Genomic DNA, 27542 nt, shown 5'->3' with positions numbered 1-27542 from the left:
TGTGTGAGTGGCAGAGCATACAAAAAAAAGTCAAACAATATGAGGAGTAACATTTCTACAAAGATGACACACTCTGTCCTGTCCATTAGTGCATTATAACTTGAGCAGCATAAAACCATGCACGGACCCACAGAAGACACAACAGTCACTAGTGTATATAGGAATCCCTGTGCAATTGTCGTGCATCTCTGTTTCTATCTCTACCTCGATCTCTCTCTCTGTCCCTATCTCTGTCTCTTTCCCTGTCCTTGTGTCTTTCTCTATCTCTATCTCTATCCCTGTCCCTGTCCCTGTCCCTGTCCCTGTCCCTGTCTCTGCCGTGGTAGTTGTGATGATTGTGTGCAGGGTAGTGACCTGTTTGGTGTGTCCGTGGTGGAATATGCTGGTGATGTCTGTGCTGACGGTTGCGTTCATTGTGCTCCTGCTCATAGTCTTCCTTAACGTGTGACTGGCTGTTCCCACGGTGATGCTGTTGTTGTTGTTGTTGTTGTTGTTGTTGTTGGTGGTGGTGGTGATGGTGGTGGTTGCTGTTATGATGGTGGTGGTTATGGCCTCGGTGGTTATAGCGCGTCTCCTCCTCGTCCTCCTCCACCACATCCTCCACCTCCTCCTCCCTCTCCTCAGGCAGGCGCCTGCGAGGAAGCCTCTGGCTATAATCCCTGCTCGACCGTACTTCCATGCCACCGGATGTTTGGTTGTGCTGGCTGTGGCTGTGATGCTCCATCCGGCGGTGGTGATGGTGGTGGGTGTGCTGGGGTCTCTTTGATTCAGTCCTCAGTAGCTGCTCTTCCTCCTCTTTTTGGCCCTCCTCAGCCCTCTGCTCCTGTGCTGGGGCTAAAGGTTGCTCCTGGTCTAAATGGTTCTCTCGGGAACCCTTCCTCTTGGGGGCAGCTGACTTCTTGTTTTTCTGCCCATCCTGGGAAAAGAAAATGCAACGTAATGTCACATACATCCACATGAAGGACACTCATATGTAAGCAACTTGCTCTAACACACACAAAAATACTGGACCCAATCCTATACACGTCTTCACCTACACACTTGTATTTGCAAGTCCATATGTACAAATACAGCTGCTGTTAGAGAGGCAGCTGGCTGTCAAGTGCCTAAACTGGCAATTACCAGAGGCAATTTTAATATTTTTGGATGATAATGCTCAGTTTTATCATGGGACCTTGGGCCATCATTGCACAGCATTGCTATAGCTGACACAGATTTCATGTGGCATGGTTGAGGGCAGCATATTTATTTACCTTGTCATTCTACTGGTTTTCAGCAAGTTGCTTTATTTCTTAATTTAAAAAAACAAACGCTAACCCTTAACAGAAAACCCATGTTAATCTTTGTTGATCTAATTTTTTTTAGACAATACACAGAATTATTTCACTCACCAGAGTAGACCTATCTCATTTCTTCAACTTTCCAGTGGTATGGATGAGGAGAAATGAAATGAAAATGTTAGATGAATGCATGGAAACAAATACAGATGCAACACACGGTGGAGTTCCTCTGTCTAGAAAAATAGCATTCCTGCTGAGCTCATAATTTACTGTGCAAACAGTTTTTCCACATTCAGCGGACTGCATGTGCAGGTGGGATGAGTGGGATGAGATGAGATGAGATGTATGAAATCTTTGCAAATTATATTACATCCTATAACTTTATTGTTAACGTAGCTGTTTCCCACATACAGTATGTGTCTGTGTTACATGTACCGGTATTGCTGAAGGACTGGTGGGCAGTGTATTCTCGGCCAGCTGGGCCACCATTGCATTGGGAGGCTCCATCTCTGGTGGATGAGTGGCTCTCCAGTAAGACTCCAGATAATCAGCAATGTGCTCACAGGCATCAGTTAGCTGGTTCTCATCTAAGATGACGTCAAACATTTCCTACAGGAAAATGAGAATAAGGACACAAATAAGTAAAAGACCAACAGTAGGAAAAAAACAAAGGACTACCCTGTAACCAAGACGATAGTTGAAAGTATAATCTATGACTCCATTGAAAATGTGGCAGAAGAAGTATGCCTGTAATTAGATCTTGCAACCAGATTCAGGGAAAGGGAAGTAAGGAAATAAGGTCATCTCAAAAATGTGAATAGCTAAGTCTTCAGTGAAGACTTTGAATTTGGCAACAGAAAAATTTGCTGAATTTGACTATGTAGTCTACAACACTAATTTTGATATCTATAGTATGCATAAAAGCAAGGCCTTAGCCAGGATGTAAAAAAATACAGAGGTCCTGCATGGGCACTAAAAACAGAGTCTCAAAAATTAAATTGAAATTTTCACATTTATTTATTCTGTTAGCGGTTTAATCATTTGTGTTTCATTAAATGAAATACTTAAAAAAAAAAACTGTCTGAAAAACAACCATTGTTTTAAAATTGTAGAATATAAATTCCCATCAAGCTGTTTAAGCCCCCAAATTCAAAGAAAAAAAATACTGGGGACATAGTCTGGATCAACAGAAGTACATTTCCAGGATAATTGCCTGACATCCGTTCGGCTCACACGCCGGATGTCCCTCAACTTCTGCTCTCTGTGTGTTGCCGTTCTCAAAATCTCTTAGCTTCGGAAAACAACAAACTTCGAGCTAGCAAGCTACACGCTGAAAATGGCAAGTTTTGAAGAAAATTTGGATTGTGCAATGACAAAGGCCTGCTTGGTTCTTTCAGGGAATTATTGTAAACATTAAAAAAAGCATATGTTTACGGCATTTACTATCTAAATGGGACGTTTTGGAACTGATTTGTGGGGTTGCTGTTGATACGGCAATACACTGACAAGAGCAAATTACATTTAACCATTTATCCAGCTAATTTAAATGTATTGTGTGAACAGCTGACTTCATTTAATATTGTGTTGCGTTTTCTTTTGCAGTGTGCAAATGTTCTTTCAAAACAAGTTCCTTCCCCAGACTATTTTTCAGAGTCACTGTCTGGAGCTTAGTGCCGCCCAAGATGATTGTCATCGGTTTAAAGAAATCCAAATAACCCAGAGCATTTTTTTCTCCTATCCCAGAATGTATGCGTGGTGTAGCCAGACCTTACTCCACAGTGTCATGGAGATAGTTCTGGCAATGCTAAAGACTACTGAAAACATGACCTCACTATCGTAGCCATGTCCCTGCATTAAAGTCAAGAGGGCCAATAACGTATTTCCAGTTTGCACCAAACTCAGTACTGATTTCTTTCAATTCCTGGTCAGTTGTTACCTGTTTAACAACTTCAACAACAGAACACAGCCAAATGTATAATTCTGTGCAGCAAATGAAATAACTAACATTAGCCTACAACATGATAACAATCCATTTATTCATTCATCTATTCAAGATAAAATGTAGTATTTCTGAACAGTAACTACCACTGTAGCAATTTCACACACTGGCCACTAGATGGCACTCACCGTCGGGCATTGGGCGAGCTTGTCTGCGGCCACCATCTGAACATTAAGATGCTTGGTCTGTGACTTCCCTCTAGTCTTGATCAGTCTCGTCAACACCTACAGTGAAGAGATGAGGAGAAAAAAGAACAGAGAAAAAAAGAAAAAAGGTTAAGGTGGCTGTCTGCATTTTACAGGATCATGTTTGCTTAGTATACACACGCAGTACAAAATATTGAGAGAACTTAGGAACAGTCAGGCCAAAGAAGGCGCAGGTCTCTAGTAAAGCTTACCTTTGGTGAGGAGATCTTGACATAGACAAGGATGGGTGCCAGGGAGGTCTTGGACACCTGGAGCGGGTGGTTGATTGTGTCTGCATCTAGAATCACCAGCTGCATGCTGCGGGCGAGCTCAAAGATACGCTCCACCTCCCCTTGGATCTGGGCTGAAAAAGTAAAGAAGAAAAACATGACTCTGACAACTAAGATCTAGGAAAATCCATCAATTGTGCATATTTCATTTCCTTGTTAACATATAACTTATTAACGTACAGTAGATATGTTCCTGTCACTGAACCATAGCTTTGGATTGTTATTGCACAACTTTACGATCATTTATTTGAAACACCTAAATTATGCCATTCTGTGTAATTTTAAATTATTTCCCATGTATTTGCATTGCAAGAGCTGGTAAGTGAAGATTTTTTTTTCCTTCTTCTCTATTGTATTTAATCAAGATGAAGAAATGACGATGCAATCTGACATCTTTTACTTTGAAGGTTAGACCTACCAAACCAGAGGTAAGGTAACAATTAAATTATCAAGTTATATTTTGAGATTTAAGGTTTATTGTTGAAACAGCAGTGGACAAAAAAAGATCAATTTACTGTAATAGCTGTTGTGGAACGAATCACAAGAACTCACATGACAGCTTCCAAAACCCTTCAACAGATTAAAAACTGTAAATGTGACCTATGACAAAACACTGCCTACTTGTGAGACTATGGTTATAAAATAAAGGATGTATGGGAGGAGTAATTCAAAGACTGTCCACTAGAGGGAGAACAGGAAAGCATGGCACCTTTCAGCCCTTTAAGAAAGGTTGAATTACATCTTGCATATTTCAGTTAGTTAGCTTACTAAAACAAATAAGACAGCAGAGAAAACATTAGTGTATGTTTACACAGTAACAGTGTCAGGACAGTGGCTGTTGGTGCTGATGAGGTAATGAAAGGAAGGTGGACATTCAAACAGACATGGACTACCAGTGCTTTCAGTCATACATACCGGCAGCATCTGGGATGAGAGAGCAATGAGAAAGAGAAGAGTAGAGAAAACCAAGTAAATCTTATCCCCCTTCTGTCTGATACCCATTCTTTATTTTCGTAACCAAAGTGGGGATTTAACCTATCCTACTGCACAATGTCACTTGGGCAAAGACAGTGAATGCCCAGGAAATATCAAGTAAAATGATTACCATACAATCTTTACTGACACAATCCAACCACCTTCTTAGGTCTCAGATGTCAACCTGTTTTCCAACTTATGTTTAAAGGAATATTTCTAACTAATATTTCTAATTTATTTTCTTTCTTGCCAGAATAAGATTAAAAGGTCGATCATATCTGTACGCAGATTATGAAGAAATATAATTATCTTAGCATAAAGAATGGAAGGGGGGGAGGGGGGGACGACGACAGCTAGCTCATCTAACTCTCGGCAAGAAAGCAAATAAGTGTATCTACCAAAATGTAGAACTATTCCTATTATTATCTTCATTGTGGTGCATACAGTGATCTCTGGCATTATCATTCCGTTAAGTAAAGGATCATCTATGCAGTATACAGTATATACAAAACATATTGTGAACCCAAACCGCAGTGTTTCAATGAGATAAAGAAAAAGGGAAAGTATGACACATTCATTTTAGACTTAGGTGACATAGTATTGGTTGCTTGTTTTAACCTAATTAGGGTTGCAAATGGGTGAGGTTTGCCACCAGGGACAACACGAGTGCCAGAAAGCTAAGACAATTTCAAGAAGTTATTTTAGAAGTCAATTTAGTGTACTTTTCTGTTACTGATACTGGTACTGATGAGTTAAACCCCAACCGTCCTGCTCCCAAAACAGATAAAAGTGGTGCCAAAGAAAATTTGCCACGACTATTGGCTCCATGTTGTGATGATAAAGCTGTGTACCTAAATTGGAGCGGGTGTTTGACCGGTCCATTAAGGCCTTTTTGCCAGGGTTGTTGAGGATGGACCGTTTAGCCAGAGAGATGTCTGCTGTTACCCGTGTAATAGTAATTCTGGAGAGGACACAGAGAAGCAGGGATTGTTACATAGTTGTGATTTGCATTATGTTTTATTTCCTCATGAAAAGGTGTGGCACTAAATAATTAAATCAGAACTTACCTGCCTTCAAATCGATGTTTTAAATAGTCAAATAGTGCTTTTTGCATCATATCTGTAACCTAAAATTACAAAAGAAACATGGATTTTAAATAAAATTCCTCTCTATTCAAGTTCAATACAAAACATCAATATGTATTTGAAATACTAGATTAGGTGTCTCAGTTTTACAGCATCTTAGGCCCTTCACAAGTCAAAGGCAACTTATTAAGAGCTAACATTAAAGAGTGTGTGAGGCAGACTTACCTCTAAACCCTTTAGTGATGGTCCCATTAGAACCACAGGACGCATTGTAGGCACTACATCATACATAGCCACCTGCTCCCCCTATAGCCACAAAGAAGTTATGCAAGTTTAATTCAGTGTATAAGTTGCTGCTGAAGCAACATGCAGGGCAAACATAAGATAAGATAAAACTTTATTCATCCCGAGGGAAATTGCTATTCATAAGTTGCGGAACAAACAAAAGAGTGCAAATATACAAAAGACTAAGATAACATAACAGTAGATGCAAAAACAAAGTGAACAGGGATGGAATGTGAGTGTTTGTTCTCACCCTAATGTTCTATAAAGCTCTTTATAATACAAGAAAAGGTCTACTCCAGATACTGATGTAAAATAATGGGTTAAAAGAGACATCAGCAGAACAACAAACATTGGGTCACTTACCGGTTTCTTTTTCACCTGCTGATTGGCTGTTAATGCAGAAGGATAAAAAAAAAAGTTATCTAATGTTAACTCACCAATCACCAAAAATAAAACAACAAAATCTTTTATTATTTTTTTTTTTAATTGACCACACACACTGACCTTGTGATGGAGGAGTATATTTCTTTGAGTTCATATCTTGAGCTACTTGAGACGCTGCTTTGCTGGAATGAGAGAAAAATCCTGAATTAGGTCAGATCTTTTCACTAAAGACAGAGACAGAAACAGCCTCCTTCTTTAGAGTCGAAATCTTAATGTTTCATTCATGGTGAAAAAAGAGCACTATGTACTGTATCTATGAAATAAAAGAATGTGTGCTTACAGACTGTATATCTACTTTTATAAGACACAGCTATATAAAGCTTAGAGGGTAAATCCCTTGAAGTGATTCAGCACACACAGTTGCCACCGAAGCCAAATTTCCAAGATCCTCTACGTGAGTTTCTTTCAGCCTAACTAGGTAAAGTCCAAATCTTTCAGTCTGTAGTGGATCGTCCTGCCATCCTTGCTGATTAGAGTAAAAGCAACCTGCTGACTGAACAAATTCTCAAACAAGTTTTTTTGTGTCTTTGAAAGTGGATTTTATAGCATGTTGAAATAAATCCAAACCAATGGCTGTCTGAAAGCTATGGAAAATGTTTAAAATCTTAAAAAAATATATTAACCCCAAAAAGCCGCAGTATCACTGTGTGACAGCTGGTTTGTGGTATTTGATTAATTACAAATTTGCTCAGGAGTATGTCCCACTGAAATGATAAGGGTCTACGAATAGAGGGTGTTGTATGCTGTACAGATTGTTATTGGTTATTTTTGGCTATACAGATACATCTGACTTGACCTCAACTCACCCCTAAGTGTGTACATTGTATTTGTTTGGTTCATTTTTGCTCACTAATGCATAGAGAGTGCGAGAAAGGAGGGCCAGTCGGGGCCCTCAGCTCATTCTTGCAACAGTGCTGCGGTTTGCAGTTTGATCCAGCCACACTTGAAACTCCTTAATAAATCCAACAGTTAATGAAGGTCCTGTACGGTAATAAGGTTTTTATTCATTTATCTATATTATTTTTTTTTTTTTTATCGTTTATCCAGCTGGTCTGGAACCATACTCAACCCACACACCCCCTTTCCCCTCCCCATATGCATGAGTGCCCTGGTCTATGAGTAGTAATGTTTACATGTTACTGTCTTTTATTTGTTTTTGTTTGTTTGTTTATTGTTGTTTGTTTGTTTTTTGTCTTTTCTTTTTTTCTTAATGTTGTTAAAGTGCCTTGTGATGTGATTTCTGCTGCAACCTACGGGGACAATAAACAACAAACTTGCTTTCCTTGTATCTAAAAAAACAATTCCTGGTGTGACCTTTTCCCAATGAAAGCACTGTTTTAGTCAACATGTAGTTGACAAATGGATGTTTTTGTCATATAATCCTCTGTATGTGACTTTGTAGTGATATTTGTGTTTGTATGTGTGCTGGACCAATAAAGATTATTATTAGGCTGTAGGATTACCAATGAATCTTGTATTGGAACTTGTGGAAAGTGGAAATGCTGTACATACTTGGCTAAGGCCTTGGCAGCTTTCCTCGCCTGGACTTCTCTTTTGATGAGAATGGTTTCCAGATTTACTGGACTAGGAATGAAGCCCACCACACCATCCTCCTTCACCGGCCGTCCGATCCACCACTCATTGTTAAATTTCTGGTAATTAGAAGAAGAAAAAGGTGTGAATTTAAGGCCTGGCTCATATTTATTTTTTACTCTGATGATGCTTATAAGTCTATTCAACACCTGCATTATTGCATTTTATGTCATTGTTACCTCAACAATGTGACTCAGTGTGTTTGTTTCAAACCTCTTTGACATGGAGGAAGTCTCTGGCCTCAAAGGTGACGGCCTGGCCCGGTACGGGAACGTTGTCATCGTCTGCTGGCGTATAAGAGAAGTTGCAACGTACTGCGAATGCCACAGGCTTGTACTGGGGACACAGGACAGGTGTTCATAACAGAATGTAATTACTAATGGATGTCACAGTCATCTTTAATTCCCAGATTTACCCACATACACATTTTTACACAAAAAATCATTCATATTTCACTCAATTTATATATAACACACATATATATATATATATAATAAATCTACACATCGAAAACAACTAATGTTGTATTGGAGGAGCGGAACTAATGTGAAATGAAGCCATCTGCACACAGAAACATTAAATATTGTAATCTGCATCAGTGGATTTGTTAACGAGGGAATAAATGGTTTTTGTATAGTTCAGTGTGTATTAAGCTGTAAATATTATTTTTAAACATCATGATACCAGCATAATTATGTTGTGCATGCCTGGGAGCATGGCGTTGTACCTGGCTGTGTGCATGCTGTGTGTGTGTGTGTGTGTGTGTGGCATGTTTTGATTTGGGTCTTTAAGTACATGTACTATTTTCTTTATTTGTGCTTTTCCCTACTGCCCAAACAGCTCTGCATTTAAATATTAACAACTTGGAAATTGTAGCATTTGACCTTACAGTACATATGTAAGGGAGATTAATAAATAATGCAAAACGGTTAAAATAGGATGTATTAGTGGAAAAGATAGCGAAATATGTTGCAACTATACAGAACCCAGCTAGTATCATGGAGCAAAAAACTAACTAATTTTTGCACAGAAATTAATTAATTGTGCTCTGGAATTAATTTGTGCCCAAAATTACAAATTAATTTGGATACACAAAGAAACAAAATATAGCAGAAACAATATCATTATCACACGTCAGGATATAAAAGATAACACAACATTAAAAATTCAAGTACTGCTACATGTAAACTTACAAAATCAATACAAAACTACATGAAATCCCAGCAGCATATTTAAATTGCATTGTCTAAGGCCTGACAATTTAATCAACCTGCTGCTAAAACTCAATATGAAGTTATTGAAACAGTAAAAACAGTATGAACTGAAGTTACAGGTTAATGTGGCTACTCTAGTCAGTTAGTTAATAGTGTTAGCAGCAGGAAGAGCATGCTGTGTTTTGGTACAAATACGGGATTCATTCCACCATATTAATATCATTAGGTTATCACATTCATTACAATTGCTTGTCCCTTCGAGTTGTGTAACTAAATTGAACATTGTGTCGGCAACACTGGTCAGCTTTGGCTGCCGTCAAGTGCACATAATCATCTGTGCAGCCTAATGCAGTGCAAAATGAACATGGTGAACAATTCTGATTGAATGCCTGTTGGTGGTGTAATCCTATCAGAGTCAAATGTCAGTGGCCACAGAGATCAAGCTGCTATTTACTCCACTTTGGAAAAATGAGGCAGGAGACAGGTCGAGTGTGTTTGCCGCCTTAATTACAAAGCACCAGTGGGGGCACATTCAATCTGTGGGGGAGGATTTAATTCAATATTCAATGGGACGTGTATCAGCAGGCGCTGAGAGATAAGAGTTTGATATAAGAGAGAGTTTGATTAATAAACTGTGGAAAACCTCACCTTCTGTAATTGGCCTATGTAGGCCACACTAAGCAATGATTGCCAGTGCAGGGAATATTCTGGCAACGAGTTTTATTTAAGAGGTTGAAATGGTTCAACTTTTCTTTTCTAAAATGCACTCCACAGATAGTTTCTCAGATACAGTTTGTTCTTGTACTGCACATGACATACCAGTATTACATACAGTGGCTTTGAGAGCACAACACATTGCTACTTAAAAACACAGGCAAACAGACTGACCATTTCTCAAATTGACGACTCAACATTATCATCCATTTCACACAGTAATTTGCCAGCTGTGCGAAAGGAGCCAGAGTTTGAGCTTCTCTCTCTGGCTCTCTTTTTTCATTCTTGGCAGAACTTTTCATGTGAACTACAGGTCTGAAAATGTGCTCCATTATCCAGCAATTCTATTCCTTAATTGGCTTGTTTCTTAATTCATGTGCAGTGTTTTTCTATTCATAAATGCAACCTACACAATGTCATCGTGGTGAATATCTTTTCTTTATCATCATCAAACTATATACTCAAGGATTTAACACACACATCATTGATCGACTGGAAAACCTAGAAACCTGCACCTTTCGCAGGCAAATTATGGATACACTTGAAGTTAAAGGATATATAAATTACATTTAAGTCACAGCCCAAGTGGTTTTACTCAGTTTGTTGATTTATGTAAATTAATTATTGTGCATTCTTGTGTGGATTTCTTGATTATTTGTTTATGGGGATTCAATTTCACAAACTGAAAGAGCTCAACAAGGCATGTACTGTAGGTGTACTGTACTGTATGAGGCATAACGGATAAGAAACAATGAAATAAATGTTTGCATCACCCTCTCCTTTAGTTTCTGTTATTTTATACAGTACTGGTTCCTGGGCCAGGACCCCCAAGGGGTTTCAAAATACATATAAGGGGTTCCAGGATGATTAATGTGATATGAAAGAAGAGGGGAAAACATTTCTGCTGCACAAAATAATTCTTCATTCACATTTTGTATTTCTCGAATCTTTGCTTTTTTCGCATGAAATACCCTTTCAGACGTTCATACCTTTCATGAAGCAATCTGGTCGCTATCTTGTAAATAAATGAGAAAATAATCATAATCAATCAATCAATACTTTAAGAAGTTTACTGTAAAAACATTTGTGCTTGAACACATAGTAGTAAAATGAGATTAAGGGCTTTCCCCTTACCTCACATGCACACTGGATTACAGATTATTGTCCTCGTATATCATTATAGCTGTTAATGCAAAAACATTTTGAATGTTGTTGCATTAGACTCTGGTTTCTCTCAGTTGAAATATATTATATTGCTATAAAAGCAGTCGGCTGAAGACGGGGTCAGAATTAATTTGAACTGAATCAGTAATAATTAATATCCTTCATTATTATCCTTTTCCAGACATCGAACACATAAAGGGATGGCAAGGATGAAGACTGCAATGACTCATTTCAGTAGCAGAATATTGCTCCGCTAATCCGATGTCCTGATGTCTGTGTTTAGTGTCTGTGATGTAATCATGTCCTTGAGAGCAGCCACTCTGAAAAATGTGTCTGTGAGGGCCGCGGTGGGTCGGGTCGTGATGGTACCAAGAACAGTGAAAAAGTACCTTGGCCTTGTCCAGCTGCACCTGGGCGTTTCTTTCCTCGACGACGTCCGAGTCATGACGCTCTCCCTGCAGGAGAGGGAGAGTAATGATGATTAGTTGAATCCATTTTCTACCTTGATTCGATCATTGTGCATTGCTCTGTATTATAGACTTTTTGAAGATGTGGAAAATTCCTTTTTGTTCATGAAGTAAGAAAAAAACGAGAGACAGAAAGATAGAGTACACAATGAAATTGTAATTATTACGTATAAATCACTTAAACCCATCAGTCTTATGGATAAAATGTGTCATGTATGATTGATTTAAGTTGCGGTTGGAAACACTTATGATACTGATAATGTATTAATTTAGCCTCATTGGGATTAAAGAGATGCTGTGATAACAATGAGTTACAGAATAATTATATAAAACAGACAACACAAAATATGTTTAAACTAAATAAAATTATAAAATAACTAATGGAAATGATGTAGACGACCAAGTGTAATTCAAAGTATCAATAAATGATGATGATGACTATTTTTTCTAATCTATAGAAACTAGTCTGGCTCAACAGATGCACATTGTTGGGATATAGCCTGACATGATGTTCCTCCCCACTCGCTATCTCCGCTATCGGGGTTTAGCGCCACCCAGGACAGTTGTGATTGGTTTAAAGAAATCCAAACAAACTAGAGCGTTGTTTCCCCCCTATCCCATAATAGAAAGGTGTTGTAGCCAGATCTTACTATGGTCTGGCAATGCATGACTATAAAAACACTAAATTAAGACTGACACATTGAGATTCAAATTTATCCCAGAGGCCAGACGGGAAATTTAGTTTTGTACCTCCATAAAGTTGGGGGACTTGCAAGAGACAGAACAATGGTTGATTAGTCATAGTGTCAGTCACACTCCATTAATGCACCTTGAAAGCATCCTACGTTAGACCCTCGCTGGCTGGTGAATGTTAGCATCTTTCAAACTCCACACCCGCAGTACTAATGCAGACCAAAAGAGTCACTTGATTACATAAGGTGACCATATTTTGATTTCCAAAAAAGAGGACACTCGGCCGGCCTCGAGACACAAATTCCGACAGGCTTCTCAGAGGTTAATGAACATGCTTTATTATGCCTCATTTGTGCAAGAATAACTTCTGTAATGAAATAAAGTAGAATCTGTAACAACCTACAATAATAGCTCTCTTTTAAAATAAATAAATAATATGAAATAATGTTCTAAATTTGACCTCTTCTGTGTTAGAAAATCCAGCTTCAAAAAAATATCTCTTAATACCTTTTCAATGTAATAAGATAAATAATAAAGACACTGACACATATGTGCCAGCTTTGCACACGGTGCACTCCGCCTCCCTTGTCCGGTCCCGACCGGGACGCTACGTGGGACATTTATTTTGCAGTTCAACTGTGAAGCTGCACTAGCTGCACTAGTCTTGTTTTATGGTTCTGCGGAGGCTCCACGCAGAGCTTCCGCCGTATAGCCTACTTAGTAGCCTGATGTTTATACGTGCGCTGGTGTGTGCGTCGAGCCGGCATGTGTGTATGTGTGGGGAGTGGGTGATATAACAGAGCGAGGTAGAAGTGAGAGAGTGATTGTCTTCAGAGTGAGTAGTGACGGCGAGCGAGTACGACTCTAGAGTCATAGTGAGAGAAACAAAGTGTCTCCCATGTGTTTTCTGACCACGGTGGGAAATCTTTAGCAGGAAACGCTTCGGCATTTTGTGTGCAATGCTGCTCCGCTGTCTGCTCTGGTCCCTGTGTATGTACGCGTCGCAGAGCCGCCCACAGGGCAGCCTCTCGGGAATTACGTCACACAACAAAGTACTAGGGCTGTCCTCGACTAAAGAAATTCTTAGTCGACTAACACTTATACGATTTTGTCAACTAATCGATTAGTTGATTTAATTGACAGAGCTGTGCGCTTTGAGAGGTGGTTAAGAATAGAAAAGCACAATATAAATTAGGGCTGCCACCTCTTAGTCGATTAGTCAACTAATCGATCGTTTTGGTCTTAGTCGACTAAGATTTCTTTAGTCGATTAGTCATTTTTTATGCTTATTCATGCTTAATTACTTATTTCCAAGAAACTTCTGAGCACATTTATGGTAAACACAAGATTTAAAGTGTTTACAGATGGTTAATTAACTACATTTATATTGTGCTTTTCTAGTCTTAACCACCTCTCAAAGCGCACAGCTCTGTCAATTAAATCAACTAATCGATTAGTCGACAAAATCGTATAAGTGTTAGTCGACTAAGAATTTCTTTAGTCGAGGACAGCCCTAATATAAATGTAGTTAATTAACCATCTGTAAAACTGAGTTTCTCCACAATTAATCCTGCAAAAGCACCACTTTAAATCTTGTGTTTACCATAAATGTGCTCAGAAGTTTCTTGGAAATAAGTAATTAAGCATGAATAAGCATAAAAAATGACTAATCGACTAGAAATCTTACGTCGACTAAGACCAAAACGACCGATTAGTCGACTAATCGACTAAGAGGTGGCAGCCCTACAAAGTACCGTAGTATTGTGTGCAAAGCGCCAGTCAATTTAAGTACACGCTTAATGGTCCCATGAAAAACAGTGAAAACCAGACATTTTCATGAATTCATAAACACCCCCCGGACGCCCCGGACAGTAGGTAAAAACTGGACATGTCCGGGCAAAAGAGGACGTTTGGTCACCCTAGATTACATTTTCTCAGACTTGTCTAAGCTCCTCCTGGGCCACAGAAAGCATTACTAAACTGTTCGCTAACACTTTACTTGAAGTTTTCTACATAAGATTGACATGACACTGTCATGAACACATGACACTGTCATGACACATGAACCCTAACCCTAACCATAACCATAACCATTACCATAACCATTGCCATAACTTGCCATGACAAAACTAAATGACACTTACTAAAAGAAGCGTTATGTCATGAACGTTTATGACTTGTTTATAATGTTTTATGACACGTTCATGACAGTATCATGTCACTCTTATGTAGAAAACTTCAAGTAAAGTGTAACCAACTGTTCTTACAGGCTAAGCAGTACTACACAGTGACGACAAAAACATAAAATTGGAGTGCCCCTTTTAATTCACAATTGAGGGATTCTGATGGTATAAGTGTAAATAGCCATGTGAGGAGCTATGATGGTGCATGTTTATAGCTTAAGTCTCGGTTTTATTACTCCCCTCATATTAAAGGTCTCTCTATTATGGCCTTTTTTTGGTATTTTGTATTGCGTCTAATATCCTCCATTCTAAATGGATCAGGTTTCTATATCATAAAAAATAATTTATGCACATATGGTAACATTTCGGACCTGGGAAGAGCTCGAAACTCATGCTAGTTAAACTGTAGGATGCAAACACTGATTGAACGCTTCACTGTTAAGCTTTTGACCTAACAACATTTCCAAGACATGCCTTTTCATTTACTGTTCCCTTCTCCCCAGAACCCTCTTGTCTTTAATTGTCAGGAAGTGTTGCAGCAGAGCCCTCCTGGGATGCTTAGGTTTATGTGCCATGTGTCTCAGCGATTAGATTGTCCCCTCCAAGGACATGGTAATTATGCCCTCTGTGTCATAGCCAGGAGGTGGCACAACCCTCTGCGTCAATCTGGCACTCAAAATACCCACTTTCATCCCAAAGTCACAAATCAGCTTCCTGGTTGACAGTCTGCTCAGTCTGGTGCATTTTAGTCTATATCCTTGATGCTACACTTCCAGAATAGCTCCGGTGCCACAGAAAATTCCGTTGCAAGCATGTATTTTCCGTTTCCTTCTGCTTTCTTTGTGTTGGAATTTTTAATATTGTGGATTAGTGAGGACTATTGTTGAGTGCTCCTCAGATCTCTGCAGGGTAAATTGAGACAGCTAGCTAGACTATCTGTCCAATCTGAGTTTTCTCTCGTACGACTATCTTGCAGCGGATCTGTGCTGAGCTTAGCGCCACCCAAGGCAATTCTGATTGGTTTAAAGAAATGACATTAAACCAGAGCACGTTTTCCTATCATCCCCGAATGCTATATGACCCTCCGTCAGTGCGCTTTCGAGGAGGGTCTGGCAAAGTGAGACTAGGTGCATTTTAACAACACTGAGTCCTTGGTCACTAGTGTGTCAAAGTCCATTATAGAGGCATTCTGTGTATATTAAGAACATGAAACATGAAAGGCCACATTTATTTAAACATTACAATTACATGTTCCTACTTTCATTTTTTTCATATTTTTCATTTTTATGTTCCTTTTAACCTCCCTCATGCTAAATACAGTAGTACATGTGGTACATTACATTCTTTTGGCAGATGATTTTTATTGTTATTATTTATACACACTGGTAAAATTTTGGGGTTCAGTGTTTTGGAAACTTTGACATGTGTACAGGAAGTGCAGGGGATTGTACTAATATGGGCTAATATGTACTTATGCATATTTGCTGCAGTGCTGAAAATGATCTCTTTTGTTCTATATGCCGGAGTCTAACATCATCAGGACGTAGTTGCCTGGTTTGGTACCTGCGTGCCTCAACAGAGACCCTAACTAAAACCGGTGCTCACAGACACTATCTGGTAACCGGTGCTGTTTCTGGAGATGCACAGAAATCCGGTGTGGATGGATAAACTGAAGTTGTTCCAATTCCATTTAACTACCTCTAAATCCACAAATTATTCTGTTTTTGTACAGATTAAACAAACAAGACACAGCATGTTATTTATTGAGCTTCAGAGGTGCTGGTATGTGTATCTGTAACCTTGAAAAGACACAACCTTGCCTTCAGTCTTTATGCTAAGCTAAGCTAACCATGTCCCAATCCCAGCTCTTAACAGATAAACATGAGAGTGGTATCAATCTTCTCATCTAACTCTCGGAAAGACAGCAAATCAGTTGCTCAATAGTGTTTTAAGCCCCCAACGTCAACTTTAAGGCAGCGCTGCGACCGTCGACTTCAAAACACCTAACCCTAACCATAACCATTGCCTATTTCCAAAATGTTCAAAAAATAATTTAAGTGTTTTAGTAGCCTGAACATAACAACATGTGGGACCCAGGATATGAACCATCCAACCTTCTCCCTATGACCTCTGTAGTCAGGATGTTACATTTCCTGGACTGAAGCAAAATGTGTCCTATAAAACTTCTCTGGCAAAGCAAATTATTAGAATATGAAAGCATTTTGTAGGAGACAAGGTTTCCCTAGTTTATGTTAATTAAAGAGAGCAATAAGAATACACAGGGTGAGTTTGAATGTCAGTCCTGAAAGTGTTCACTGCTCAAACCTTATGCTCAACCAGCAGAGAACAACTTCCCTTTGGCTCTTCTTTACCCCGACACCCACTCTTACTCTCTATGATATTCCAAGTGAGTGCACACTGCACTGCCTGACACTTTGACGATGACAGATTATACAGCATGTCATTACTATAGGCCAATAGTTATGATGGACCTATCTTCAAGTCCAAAAGACTCAGCTTTAATAGCGTGTATTATGAAATTACTGTAAGTGGGACGACAGAGGGAGAGGGCTGGAGTAAGCGTGGGAGAGAGGGAAGTGAGAGAGAAAAAGAGACTGTACCAGTAAAGAGTGGAGTGAGGATACATGATAAAACTTAAATGATTAGGAATTATCATCCAGCTTCAACCGCTTATCCAGGGTCGGGTCGCAGGGACAGCAGATCCAGCAGATCCAGCAGATCCAGCAGATCCAGCAGGGGACAACAAACTTCCTTTTCCCGAGTCACATTAACCAGCTCTGACTGAGGGATCCCGAGGTGTTCCCTGGCCAGGGTGGAGGTATAATCTCTGTATCTTGCCACCTATAACTGGGTCTTCCCTGAGGCCACCTTCAGGAATTATCATCTAGGGACAGCGGTGTCGTATTCCGGGTGGAAATTTGACTGGGAACCCAGGGCCCTCATGTGAGGAGGGTCCAATAAGATGCTAGAATGAATAGCTGTGGATATGGACAGGGGCCCATAGAGAATGCCTTTCTAAAGGGATGCCTGTACAAATTTCATGGCAACCCATCATATAAAGGGACAGAGACATTGCCATCCCTTGAGCCACGCAGCTAGTGAGGCAAAAGATTTACTTAAGTGTTGACAGCGTCAAAATTAATCTGAATTGCCGAAATAAAGAAGACTTCAGATCTGTCCAAAATAGCTCACATTATCAAGCATAACTCAAGTAAGGAAAAAAGGGGGTATTGTGATGAAAAACAGCAGAAAAACAGAGAGAGCTATCCCAGCCCATTAACGTGATTACGTGGCCAATATCATATTCAAAATGTATTAGATTTTCAATAAAAAATACTTATGGCTTGAATTCAGGATGCAGCAAGAACATGTCAAGACAGAAAATTCAACATGATGAGGAAGGGATAAGAGAGGAGGAGGAGGGAAATCTCCCTGGTGGCAGAGTTATGCCCAGGCATTGCTTTTTGTTTACCCATGGCGGGTGTAGACATCTGTTCGCACAGCACGCCTCTCCTGCAAGCCAATGTCACCCAGCCAACAGTACAAAACGCCCCTGCTGAATTATTAAACAATGTTTAGTTCTACTGCAGGTGAAATGTCTGCAACAATAAGGGAATTATATGAATTATCCACTGGCTTTTTTTTTGTTCTGCATTAGTGTTAATTTGAATATCTACCCAAAAGAAGTCACAGATTATATATCCACATCATCCAGATATGATTCATCTCTTAAATGTGAGCCATCATGATGGCTCAGCTGTCTAAGGCACCAGAGGTTTAGTATGTAAAAAAATGCTCCTCTAGATTGTATTTTACAATAGGACAAGTTTTAAAAGTGAAAGTAATTCTAATACTTTAAAATAAATAATATTTTGTATAAATGTTTTAATGGCTGTCTCATCATTTTATCTTTGGCTGGAGCCATATAAATATTTTTAAATTTAAAATGTAATCGATTAGTCAATCAACCAAAATATAATCTGGGATTTTTCAATGAATTGTTTCAATAATTTTTCAAGCAAAAATGGAAAATATTCTCTGGTTTCAGCTCCTCAAATGTGTTTCTTTGTTATTTATAGAAGCTATTTTTGAGTTTTGGAACGATGGTGAATACATCACCAGTTAACATGGGTGTTTTTCCACTTTTTTCTGACGTTTTATAGACCAAATCAATCAAGAAAATGGCATATTATTTGATACTGAAAAAAATCATTAGTTGCAACCTGTTACATTTTACAGAGCACTTTGTGATATTAAAAAAAACAAGGGCTTTGACATAAATTACTAAACAGTTCAGTTAAAGGAAACTTCCTCATTATTGACCAAAAGTTAATTGAACTGAATAAATGAGCTATAATAATATACATTATACTGTGCAGTATTTCCTATTTATTTATTCTTTTCCTATTTCATGCCATTCTTTAAAAAAAACTATTCCAATATGGCTCCTTTAATTTTCTAATTTGGTATTTTATTCAAACTCTCTAGCCCAACTCTTCATTCATTCATTTCTCCATCTCTTCCCCAATCCCCCTTGCTTCCTCTCCCCACTGTCCCTCCCAGTTGGAGAGCTATCCCAGCCCATTAACGTGATTACGTGGCTTAGAGGGTGAGCAAAGGAAGGTAGAGGACAAGGATGATGGGGGGGTGGTTGGAAAAGTAAAGCCACACTCTCTCGTGTGCTACCTGAAGGTGACTCCTTTCCTGCACAAAAGCGTTTACACAGCTCTTTCTGCACGCGCCAAAGGAGTACATTAGGAAAGGAGCGTCTGATTGGGGAGATGGACTCCATCCCTAAACTGAAATAATCAGAGGCCTGGAGCACTGTGATTCCGAGGAGAAACTTAACACTGGAATGGGTCTTAAAGAAATGCTGAGATGGGGCTTATGTTCTCATGAAAGATATTTCAAGCAAACAAATACAAATGTATCATTTTTTACCACGTTATTGTTTGATTTGTTTGAGCAGCTGAGAAAATGTGTCTTTCTCAAACAGACTGGACAAAATCTCTAATTTATGCAAGATGACATGTTACTTGGTCTTATAAAATAAGCTACATACAGCAATTGATTCAAAGCCCTGCACACATGTGCAAAATGGGCCTAAACAAAAGAGAAAATTGTTGTGTGCAAAAATACAACAAAGTAAATTTTCTCACAACCAATCTCTGACCAAAGAAAATAGACTTAACACTGACACATTTTGTAGCACAAAATACTGGCGCAGAGGGAAAAAAAGAGGCCCATTTCAAGTGCTTTTGGGGCCCTTGAATAAAGGGACTTTCATGATATTCATTCAGTTCAGTCTTAGTTGGACATAGGGTCTTTGATCTGTATGTTTCCCATTGAAAAGCTCAGGGAACAGGCTATGCACTAATCTTCAAAAGCAGGGAAGTTAAACTGATGTACATTTGCAACCCAACCAGTTAGTCTTCATCCTGGAAGTTTCTCTTATAAAACCAAAACATACTGTTTAAAAACACTTACAATTATGCTTTAACCTTAGCTTTGTGTGTCTTGTATGAGTTTGATTTTGAGTCTGTCAAGAGAGATGAAGAAGACACACTGTTCTACAAATTTTTTTTTATTATTTACACTCTTCGGTCCATACAGGGACTTGAACCAGCAATACTCCAGGTCCCAACCCAACTCCCTATGGACTGAGCTACTGCCACCCCCTTCGACAGCAACAATGAAAGAAATGCTCTTAAAATCCATTTCCAATTGTCTACTGCATTGTAAAACTGCTAAATGGAACCAGAAAGGGTCTACAAATATGCTTAAACTGCTATTTGTCTGGTTAACTGACAGCTGGTTGTGCTTCCTCCATCATAAGGCCAAGCCCCTAGATCTTATACATAGATCTCAGCAATCAATTTGGTGAATAAAATGTAATTGTGACAAGGAACGATGGCCAAAATGGCTAAAAATTTGGATTTAATATGGCCCTTATGTTTTTGAGGCATTTAATGTAAACTAGAAAGGTCAAGGTCAAAGTCAAATTTATTTATAGAGCGCTTTAAAAATAAACCAGGTTTTCTGCCAACGTGCTACAACAAACATAATTGAGCTAAAGGATTATCACAAAGCATAAATACTTAAATATATGCATAAATACATAGTGCACACATTAACACATAACAGTATTTACACATACACACGCACACAGACGTTCATGCATGTCAATGTAGAATGCAAATCATGTCAAGAATTATTGCAGGTGTAGGCAAGGGAGTGAAAGTGGGTCTTAAGACACCTTTTAAAAGAGTCATAAGATTCTGCTGTTCTTATCAGAGAGTCTTGGTGCAGCTATTGAGAAGGCCCTGTCTTCAAAAGGTTTCTGATGAGATTGTGGGATGGTTAAAAGCCTTTGATCTATAGATCTGAGGGGCCTAGCTGTACTGTTTGGTAATCTGGGATATAGCTCAGGGTGAAAAATCTTGTAAGGAATTCGATGCCGAATGGGGAGCCAGTGCAAAGATGCTAGTACAGGCATAATATGTTCTTTTTTACGTTTGCATTGAAGATATTAGAGCATGGAAAGCATGGAAATCTTTGACACTGATGAAAATGCTGATGGAAATGCTATACGGTAGAAGAAATATCTATGGAATACCTACCATCTGACCAACCAACCAGGCTTTCTTTTAAGTTTCTTTCTTGCAGAAGATAGTATACACTTCTGTCACTAAAGATACCATTCCTTATGCAAATTCACTCTCAACATATGTGGAGACGTTTCCATGGCAACCATCTAGAGAAATATGCCACCTAAGCATAAATCACTCCCACTGATGCAAAACACGTCTCCCTTTGTAACTTGTATGCTGTATTGCGTCAGTACCTCCAACACATTTAGTAAAATCCACAACATCCTCATACTGTAAAAGGCGCTAACAGTGAAATCGATGGGAGATCCACAGAGGAGCTACTGAAGTGGCAGTTAGACCTCGTGTAGAGAATGTCCATAAAATTAAGTCAACTTGGCAGCGTTCAACATCACTGCTACTGTACATCTCACAGTCGAAGACGTCAAACATCAAATGGTAAAGTGTCATTCAAGCTGGCTACATGTCAGTACAAAATGTAAGCATCAAAGAGTCCATATGAAATCAGCAATGGTGCAGTGGTGAAGTGTACCATGGGAAAGAGTAGCTCCACAGTGACCGAGACAGCAGGGTTCATGTCGAGATGAAGGGTATGTGGCAGACTAACAGTGCGTGCGTGCGTGCGTGCGTGCGTGTCTGTGTGGTTGGGTGGGCTGTTATCTTGATTGTTTGCATCATTTAGAGAAGTGTGTGTGTGTGTGTGTGTGTGTGCTGTGTGTGCGTGTGTGCGTGTGTGTGTGTGTGTGTATGTGTGTGATCTTGCCACTCGCTCTACCACATCTTTGCAGCTTCCTGGCTGCTCCCCAGGTGCTGCTGTTATCTATCTCTCATTTGTAGCTATGAAAAGACAACTAGGGTTCAGCGTTTCCACACCTCGACAAAGCAGCTCCAGTATGAGCAGCAGATCGGTGAAGCCTTCAGCCCTGTAGCAGCTGAGTGTCTCGTAAACCTAAGGTTAAGTGACAACTTAGTGAAGGACAGTGAGCTCCAGAGCTTGGTAGTTGATTGTGTGCAGAAAACCCATGACTGGGACACCATCCACTGCCCAGCCAAATAGGTTCATCGTGCAGGACTTTATGGTTAACTGGTGAATCTCAGCTAGTGAGGGCGGCTGCCCTGTGTACATGCAGGTGCATTCAAATGTTTACAACATAACTGAAAAATGTAGAATCATATTTGTCTGAAACCAGGGTGGAAATAATGACAGCAGTATGATGGAAATGATCAAGGGATTGTAAACCTGCAACAAGCTCAGATGCAAATAAAAGATCTAATTCTAATACAGGAAATCTGCAAAACAGCGCTAGTTACTTCATTCAACATGTTGTTATTGACGTGCCATAATTCAAACTTTGGGACATGCCCATCATGTCTGTCTCATCTGTCTGTTCAGAGGTTGCACAAGTCGATAGTGGGTCAGTTGCTGCTCACAAGGGTAAAATTCTGCATAAATACCTCCAGAGATGTACAGAAAACAGATTCAGACTTCCTCTAAAAACCCAGTCCTCTAAAAATCGCATTTGCAGCAAGTCAACATAACTTGTATTTCTAAAACCATGGATGCCAAAATAACTCCATTCACAACTCTAGTGGAGAGCAGAGCAGCTTGTGCTTTGATCTAGTGTAAAAGATTTTTCATGACAGAAGATTAAAACTGAAATATGTTTCCTCATAGCTTGGGATATTCTATTTGATCTGCAGAAACATTTGTAGCTTTTAAATGAATAAGCTTTGCTAAAACCTTGTTGGTGAGCTTCAGTGGATAGAGTTGTGCATCCGAAACCAATAAAAACACAGCCTGCTTCCAAAGCGCCGTTTACTACAGTTCACTGTTGTATGCAGGGCAGGTCATTAATCTAATTATGACTAATTTCCTGTCGTCCCTCCAATGAGCTGCTGGCACTTAGCCCAGGTGTTCACAAATTCCCAATTTCCGCCCATAAATATTTTCTTGTATTGGCTCTTTCTGCTGCAGAAGAACTGTGAAATGTTATCTGATAACAACAATCCTCTTGCAATTTAGCTGCTGCTAATTTACTCTGATGTGTTATTCCGTATATTGTGATGATTTCTTTGCTACTCTCTCTCTCCTTCATTAACATGCAGTGTGTGTTTGGTTTTCTCCAAGCCCTGTCTAATCAGCTGCTCTGCATCATCTGTCTGAAGGAGGCTGGCTCCATGCCCTCTGCCTGATGCTACCATAGAGCAGATATGGCCTGGCTGGCACCGCCACCTTTACTTTGGCACAAGTCTCCGTCGGTGGAGTTAAAGGCTGCATCACGGCCTTTTAGATCTCCAATTATAGATCAAGAGTGGCAGTGGATCTGTGCTGCACTAAAACCAATTTATGTCTATAGGCTACAGTATGTTAATATGGGTTTGATCATTCTTACTGATGTTGCCTAGCCTAGAAATCTAGACGCACCCTAGCGGCAGCAAATGTAATTTGCAGCCAGGGGATCTAGCAATCTGTTGGCTTGTGAGCTGGAAAAACTTGAACATATGTGTCAGTGGCTTGTTTTTTCTTTACATTGTTAGTTCATTTCCTATCCTGACCTGGGACACACATTCATATGGTTTGATAAAGTAACGTTACTTATTGGACTTTAACTTATCATTGCATGTACATTAACAAGCGTAGCTGTCCTCAATTTAGGTCATTGTGTCGTCTTATCTCTGTGTGTGTTTGTGTGTGTCTGTGTATGTGTTTGTGTGTGTTTGTGTGTGCGTGCATGCATTAGTTGTGGGGGGAACTGAGCAGCAGCCCCACCCGCTGCAGAGAGCTGACAGGATTAAAACAGCAGCAGCAGCTTCAGCGACTTTAGAGTGAAAATACTTTACAGCGTACATTGATGTTAAAATGTATACAGGTTGGCAGGACGGTCTGAAATGTTTTGCACGGTCTTTCGCTGTACGTTTTCTTGGTAAATGTGAGATGTTCGAGTCACAAGTCTCGTCTGAATATCAGAAACTAGGAAATGATCAACCCGTTCTCACTCCCGCTTGGTCAGTGGCTCTCAGAGTGCACTTTGGAAGATTGGTTGAAGTCGTGGAAAAGTTGCGGTGATTGGCCAAAATTACGAGTCACACCAAATTCACGGTGATTGGTTGAATTTGCCTGACAATTAATTTCGTGATGGCGCGATCGCGACATCGCAAAATCCTGGAGGGACTGATTACATGTGCACTGACATATGTCAGCTAACTATATTTCTGTAAATTAAGCAAAAGCATTTTTGACAGTATGCATCTTGTGTTATAGTGGATTGTTGATTATCCACATTTCACTATAACACAAGTTGCATACCGCACTATTATTTTTGCAAGTGCCTTAGCTTGCTAACACATAGCTAACATTAGCTTACTAACAGCTAACTGGTCCTTTCTGGTAGACAAAGGTTTGACATGCTTAAATTTAATCTAGTTTTTTGCTAGCTAAGGGCATTTTGTTAGCTTGCAATTTACATTGGTGTATATTGTGTAAACCACTTTTTACACTTTTTTTTAATGGTTTTGGTTTGGGGTGGGTAAGAAAAAAAGAAAACACTATCCAGTCTGTTATAAACAGAGTATTACTTTGACTACTGCCCCTTGCACTGTGTAACTCCAAAGTTTTTAGCGGGGGTTTATTGAATGATTGATGAACGGTCAGTTCTTTTATGATTGATGATCCTTAATTTTGTTCAGTGTTTGTGATCAGATCTTACCCTTAAGGTAAAAGTAATGATATAAGAGATGATTTTTTAACATCATATACGATTTTAATATAATTCAAATCATTTAGCTAATGACTACAGTACTCATGCAAAGCATGTACTAATATGGAGAGAATCCACACATTTGAAGGGACATCAAAAAGACAAAAATGATTTGCCTTAAAGAAAATTACAGAACCAAAGACTAAATTGGAGAAAAAAAATCATTACAGGGGAAAGAAAACTGTGTGTATTTGGGCTCCTCTCTCTCTGGGTCATGATTGTCTCTGAATAAGGAGATTAAGATAGCATGCGTCAATCCAGGATTAAGAGCGAGAGAGACGAATGCAACCTCCTCATAGACAGCCAACACTGCTGCTTGGACGGCATGTGCTCAAACTCCCTGACAGTCATCAGATAGAGTACAATAGCTGCATTAATAGTATCTATGCAACTTAATGCCTGGCTTGCTTGGCTCGTGTAATGGATATTTCATCTATAGTTCATAGAAGGCAAGTCTCTCTGTTAGTATGCATTGCACAGTGTTATCATGAATACTGTTGGTATCAGGAGGGTTGTGTGTGTTTGAGGATTATAAAAAAATCAAAAACATTTGCCAATCATTCCTGTTGTCATAATTTTTCCTTTGTTGCACTGAGGAAATTATTGAACCACCACTAACACACTGTCACTATTGGTATGGAAAATACTGAGGGCATTTTTGTCAGGTTAAACACAAAAATAGATAGATATATAAAAATTAAAACAATACTATCGTCAACATGGAAACCGTCCTAACCCCAAAGGAAACAGGTCTACCCAGTATTCTTCACCTTATTGCTTCACTTCCTGCCTGGATGGAGAGCAGGTCTCTGGACGTCACGCCCCAGTCACAGCTACTAAGAGGCTTTTCCTATTCTAGGTAACAAGCATTGGGCCAGCACTAACCTGCACACTGTAATGCAGGACAGTAGGCCATCCAGAGACTGAGGTTCCCTCAAGCTCCACTTTGTGTCCCTCATGTGTTATCTTTACATTTTAGTCGCAGAGCTGAGGATCTGTTTCAGTAATATACCCTGAGATCTTTGAAAAACCCAGAATGTTGTGCAACGCTAACTATTGTTCTGAAAGTTTTTCAAGAATCCTTAAACCGGCATTAATTGATTTTCTGGCCACTTATAAACCTCACATTGACATATCATTACCCATTAGTTGCTATGGCAAACATGTTAGAAAGCAGTTGCTTATTTACACATCCAGCAGATATGGAGGAAAATATTCACTTATTATTTCATATAAAAATATAAAATAGTGGCAAGTAACTTTCATACAGAAAAATTATAAACTATATAATTTCCGGCTACCATCTTTGGAATAAGAAATAAGAATTGCAAAAATAAAAAAATAAATTGTGCAGCAGACAGAGCATGTCTTTATCCAGATGGTAAGAAGCGTATTTAAGGATTCTGAATAAACCTTCAGAACAGCAGTAAGTGTTGTTAACCAACCCTCTGGGTTTTTCAAAGATTGACAGGTGGATACTTCACTCTGTGACTTGAATGTAATGCTCATGCATGAGAAGCACAAAGGGGTAGGTGCTCACTGAAATAGATCACTTCTCTCTCTCCATGTGGCTTTAATATTGGTGTTTTAATTGTAAGTAAAATATTTTTTTTCAGGCAAATGATGAGAATGCTGTAAGTCACTGGAACACTACAATAACATCATGAGTTAAATGTTCTGCTTAGGTAAGGTAAGAAGTATCTCAGGAAGTCATACAGTATGTGCATTGATGGCTTGTACAGCACGAGAAGGAGGAAATCTACTGCACCTGCTGCTGATGTACAATTTAAAACTTCTATCACATGTGGGGTGAAAATGTGTGCAGTTTCAAAATCACAGTTCACAGTCAGCAGTTCCAAAATCACAAGAGTTCACATCAAGTCCAAGAGAGTGAAAGAAGAGGGCAAGAAAATAGATTTAATCCATTTGATCTCCATTGGTTATGCAACTCTCTCTGAAGCCCAGGTTTTCAACTAGACACGTGGCACGATACATGCATGTGCATATGCATCTATATCTGCCCTTGTGACTGTTTTAGTCAGTTGAATGTTATGGAAAGGCCTCACACAAGGATTAACGCCCAGTGCAACAGATGGTGCATTCTCCTGCACACACAAAGCACGCACACACACACACACACACACACACGCACACGCACACGCACACACACACACACACACACACGAATAACACCAGAATTGTACCTTTTTCTTGGGCGGCATGGTGGTTAAAGCGGTCCACTGTGTTATCCCCCGGTTGTAACCACCAGATCAGATTATCGTTCAACTGGCTCCAGTAAATGAGACATTATGCCATGAGACCGAGTTTACCTCTGAAAGAGGTGGATGTATCCGCGGATGCCGTTAAATGCAGCAACAACACCGTTCTTTAAGCGCCGTTTTGTGCGTAATGGTGAAATGTTTCCCAAGAAACCGCGACACGCTGGACACCGCCGGATACACGGATGAGTAGCGTGAGGGGCTTCACTTAAGTCTGTATTGTGAGTTGAGTGTAGTTACCCTCTCCTGAGTCCTAGGGGTATTAAAGGATTATTTCTCGGTGCGGCATCTGTTGCCTGTCCAAC

The 27542-nt window shown here is 39.5% G+C and overlaps 1 protein-coding gene across 1 annotated transcript; it reads right to left on the bottom strand.

Annotated features, from left to right (window-relative positions):
* Positions 1-755: 755 nt before the first annotated feature.
* cacnb2b (calcium channel, voltage-dependent, beta 2b) lies at positions 756-27542 on the bottom strand. The gene is made up of 15 exons (XM_028593212.1): positions 27163-27542; positions 11618-11683; positions 8350-8472; positions 8056-8195; positions 6604-6665; positions 6463-6488; positions 6040-6120; positions 5797-5855; positions 5581-5690; positions 4670-4678; positions 3677-3828; positions 3408-3503; positions 1716-1889; positions 1392-1418; positions 756-916 (listed from the first exon to the last, which is right to left on the bottom strand). Exons 1-14 carry the CDS (start codon positions 27178-27180, stop codon positions 1407-1409), a joined length of 1128 nt encoding a protein of 375 aa, XP_028449013.1. The 5' UTR covers positions 27181-27542; the 3' UTR covers positions 756-916; positions 1392-1406.

Source organism: Perca flavescens, chromosome 12 (genome assembly GCF_004354835.1).
Source record: "Perca flavescens isolate YP-PL-M2 chromosome 12, PFLA_1.0, whole genome shotgun sequence".
Classification (NCBI taxonomy): domain Eukaryota; kingdom Metazoa; phylum Chordata; class Actinopteri; order Perciformes; family Percidae; genus Perca; species Perca flavescens.
The sequence above is the reverse complement of the archived record's forward strand: the minus strand, read 5'-3'. Positions and strand labels throughout refer to the sequence as shown.

Excerpts from the sequence above, each read along its gene's own strand:
- cacnb2b (XM_028593212.1), bottom strand. Across the intron at positions 8,473-11,617 it reads TGCAGCTGGACAAGGCCAAG|TACAAGCCTGTGGCATTCGC; the intron begins GTACTTTTTCAC and ends CTGTGTCCCCAG. Across the intron at positions 5,691-5,796 it reads AAACATCGATTTGAAGGCAG|AATTACTATTACACGGGTAA; the intron begins GTAAGTTCTGAT and ends TGTCCTCTCCAG.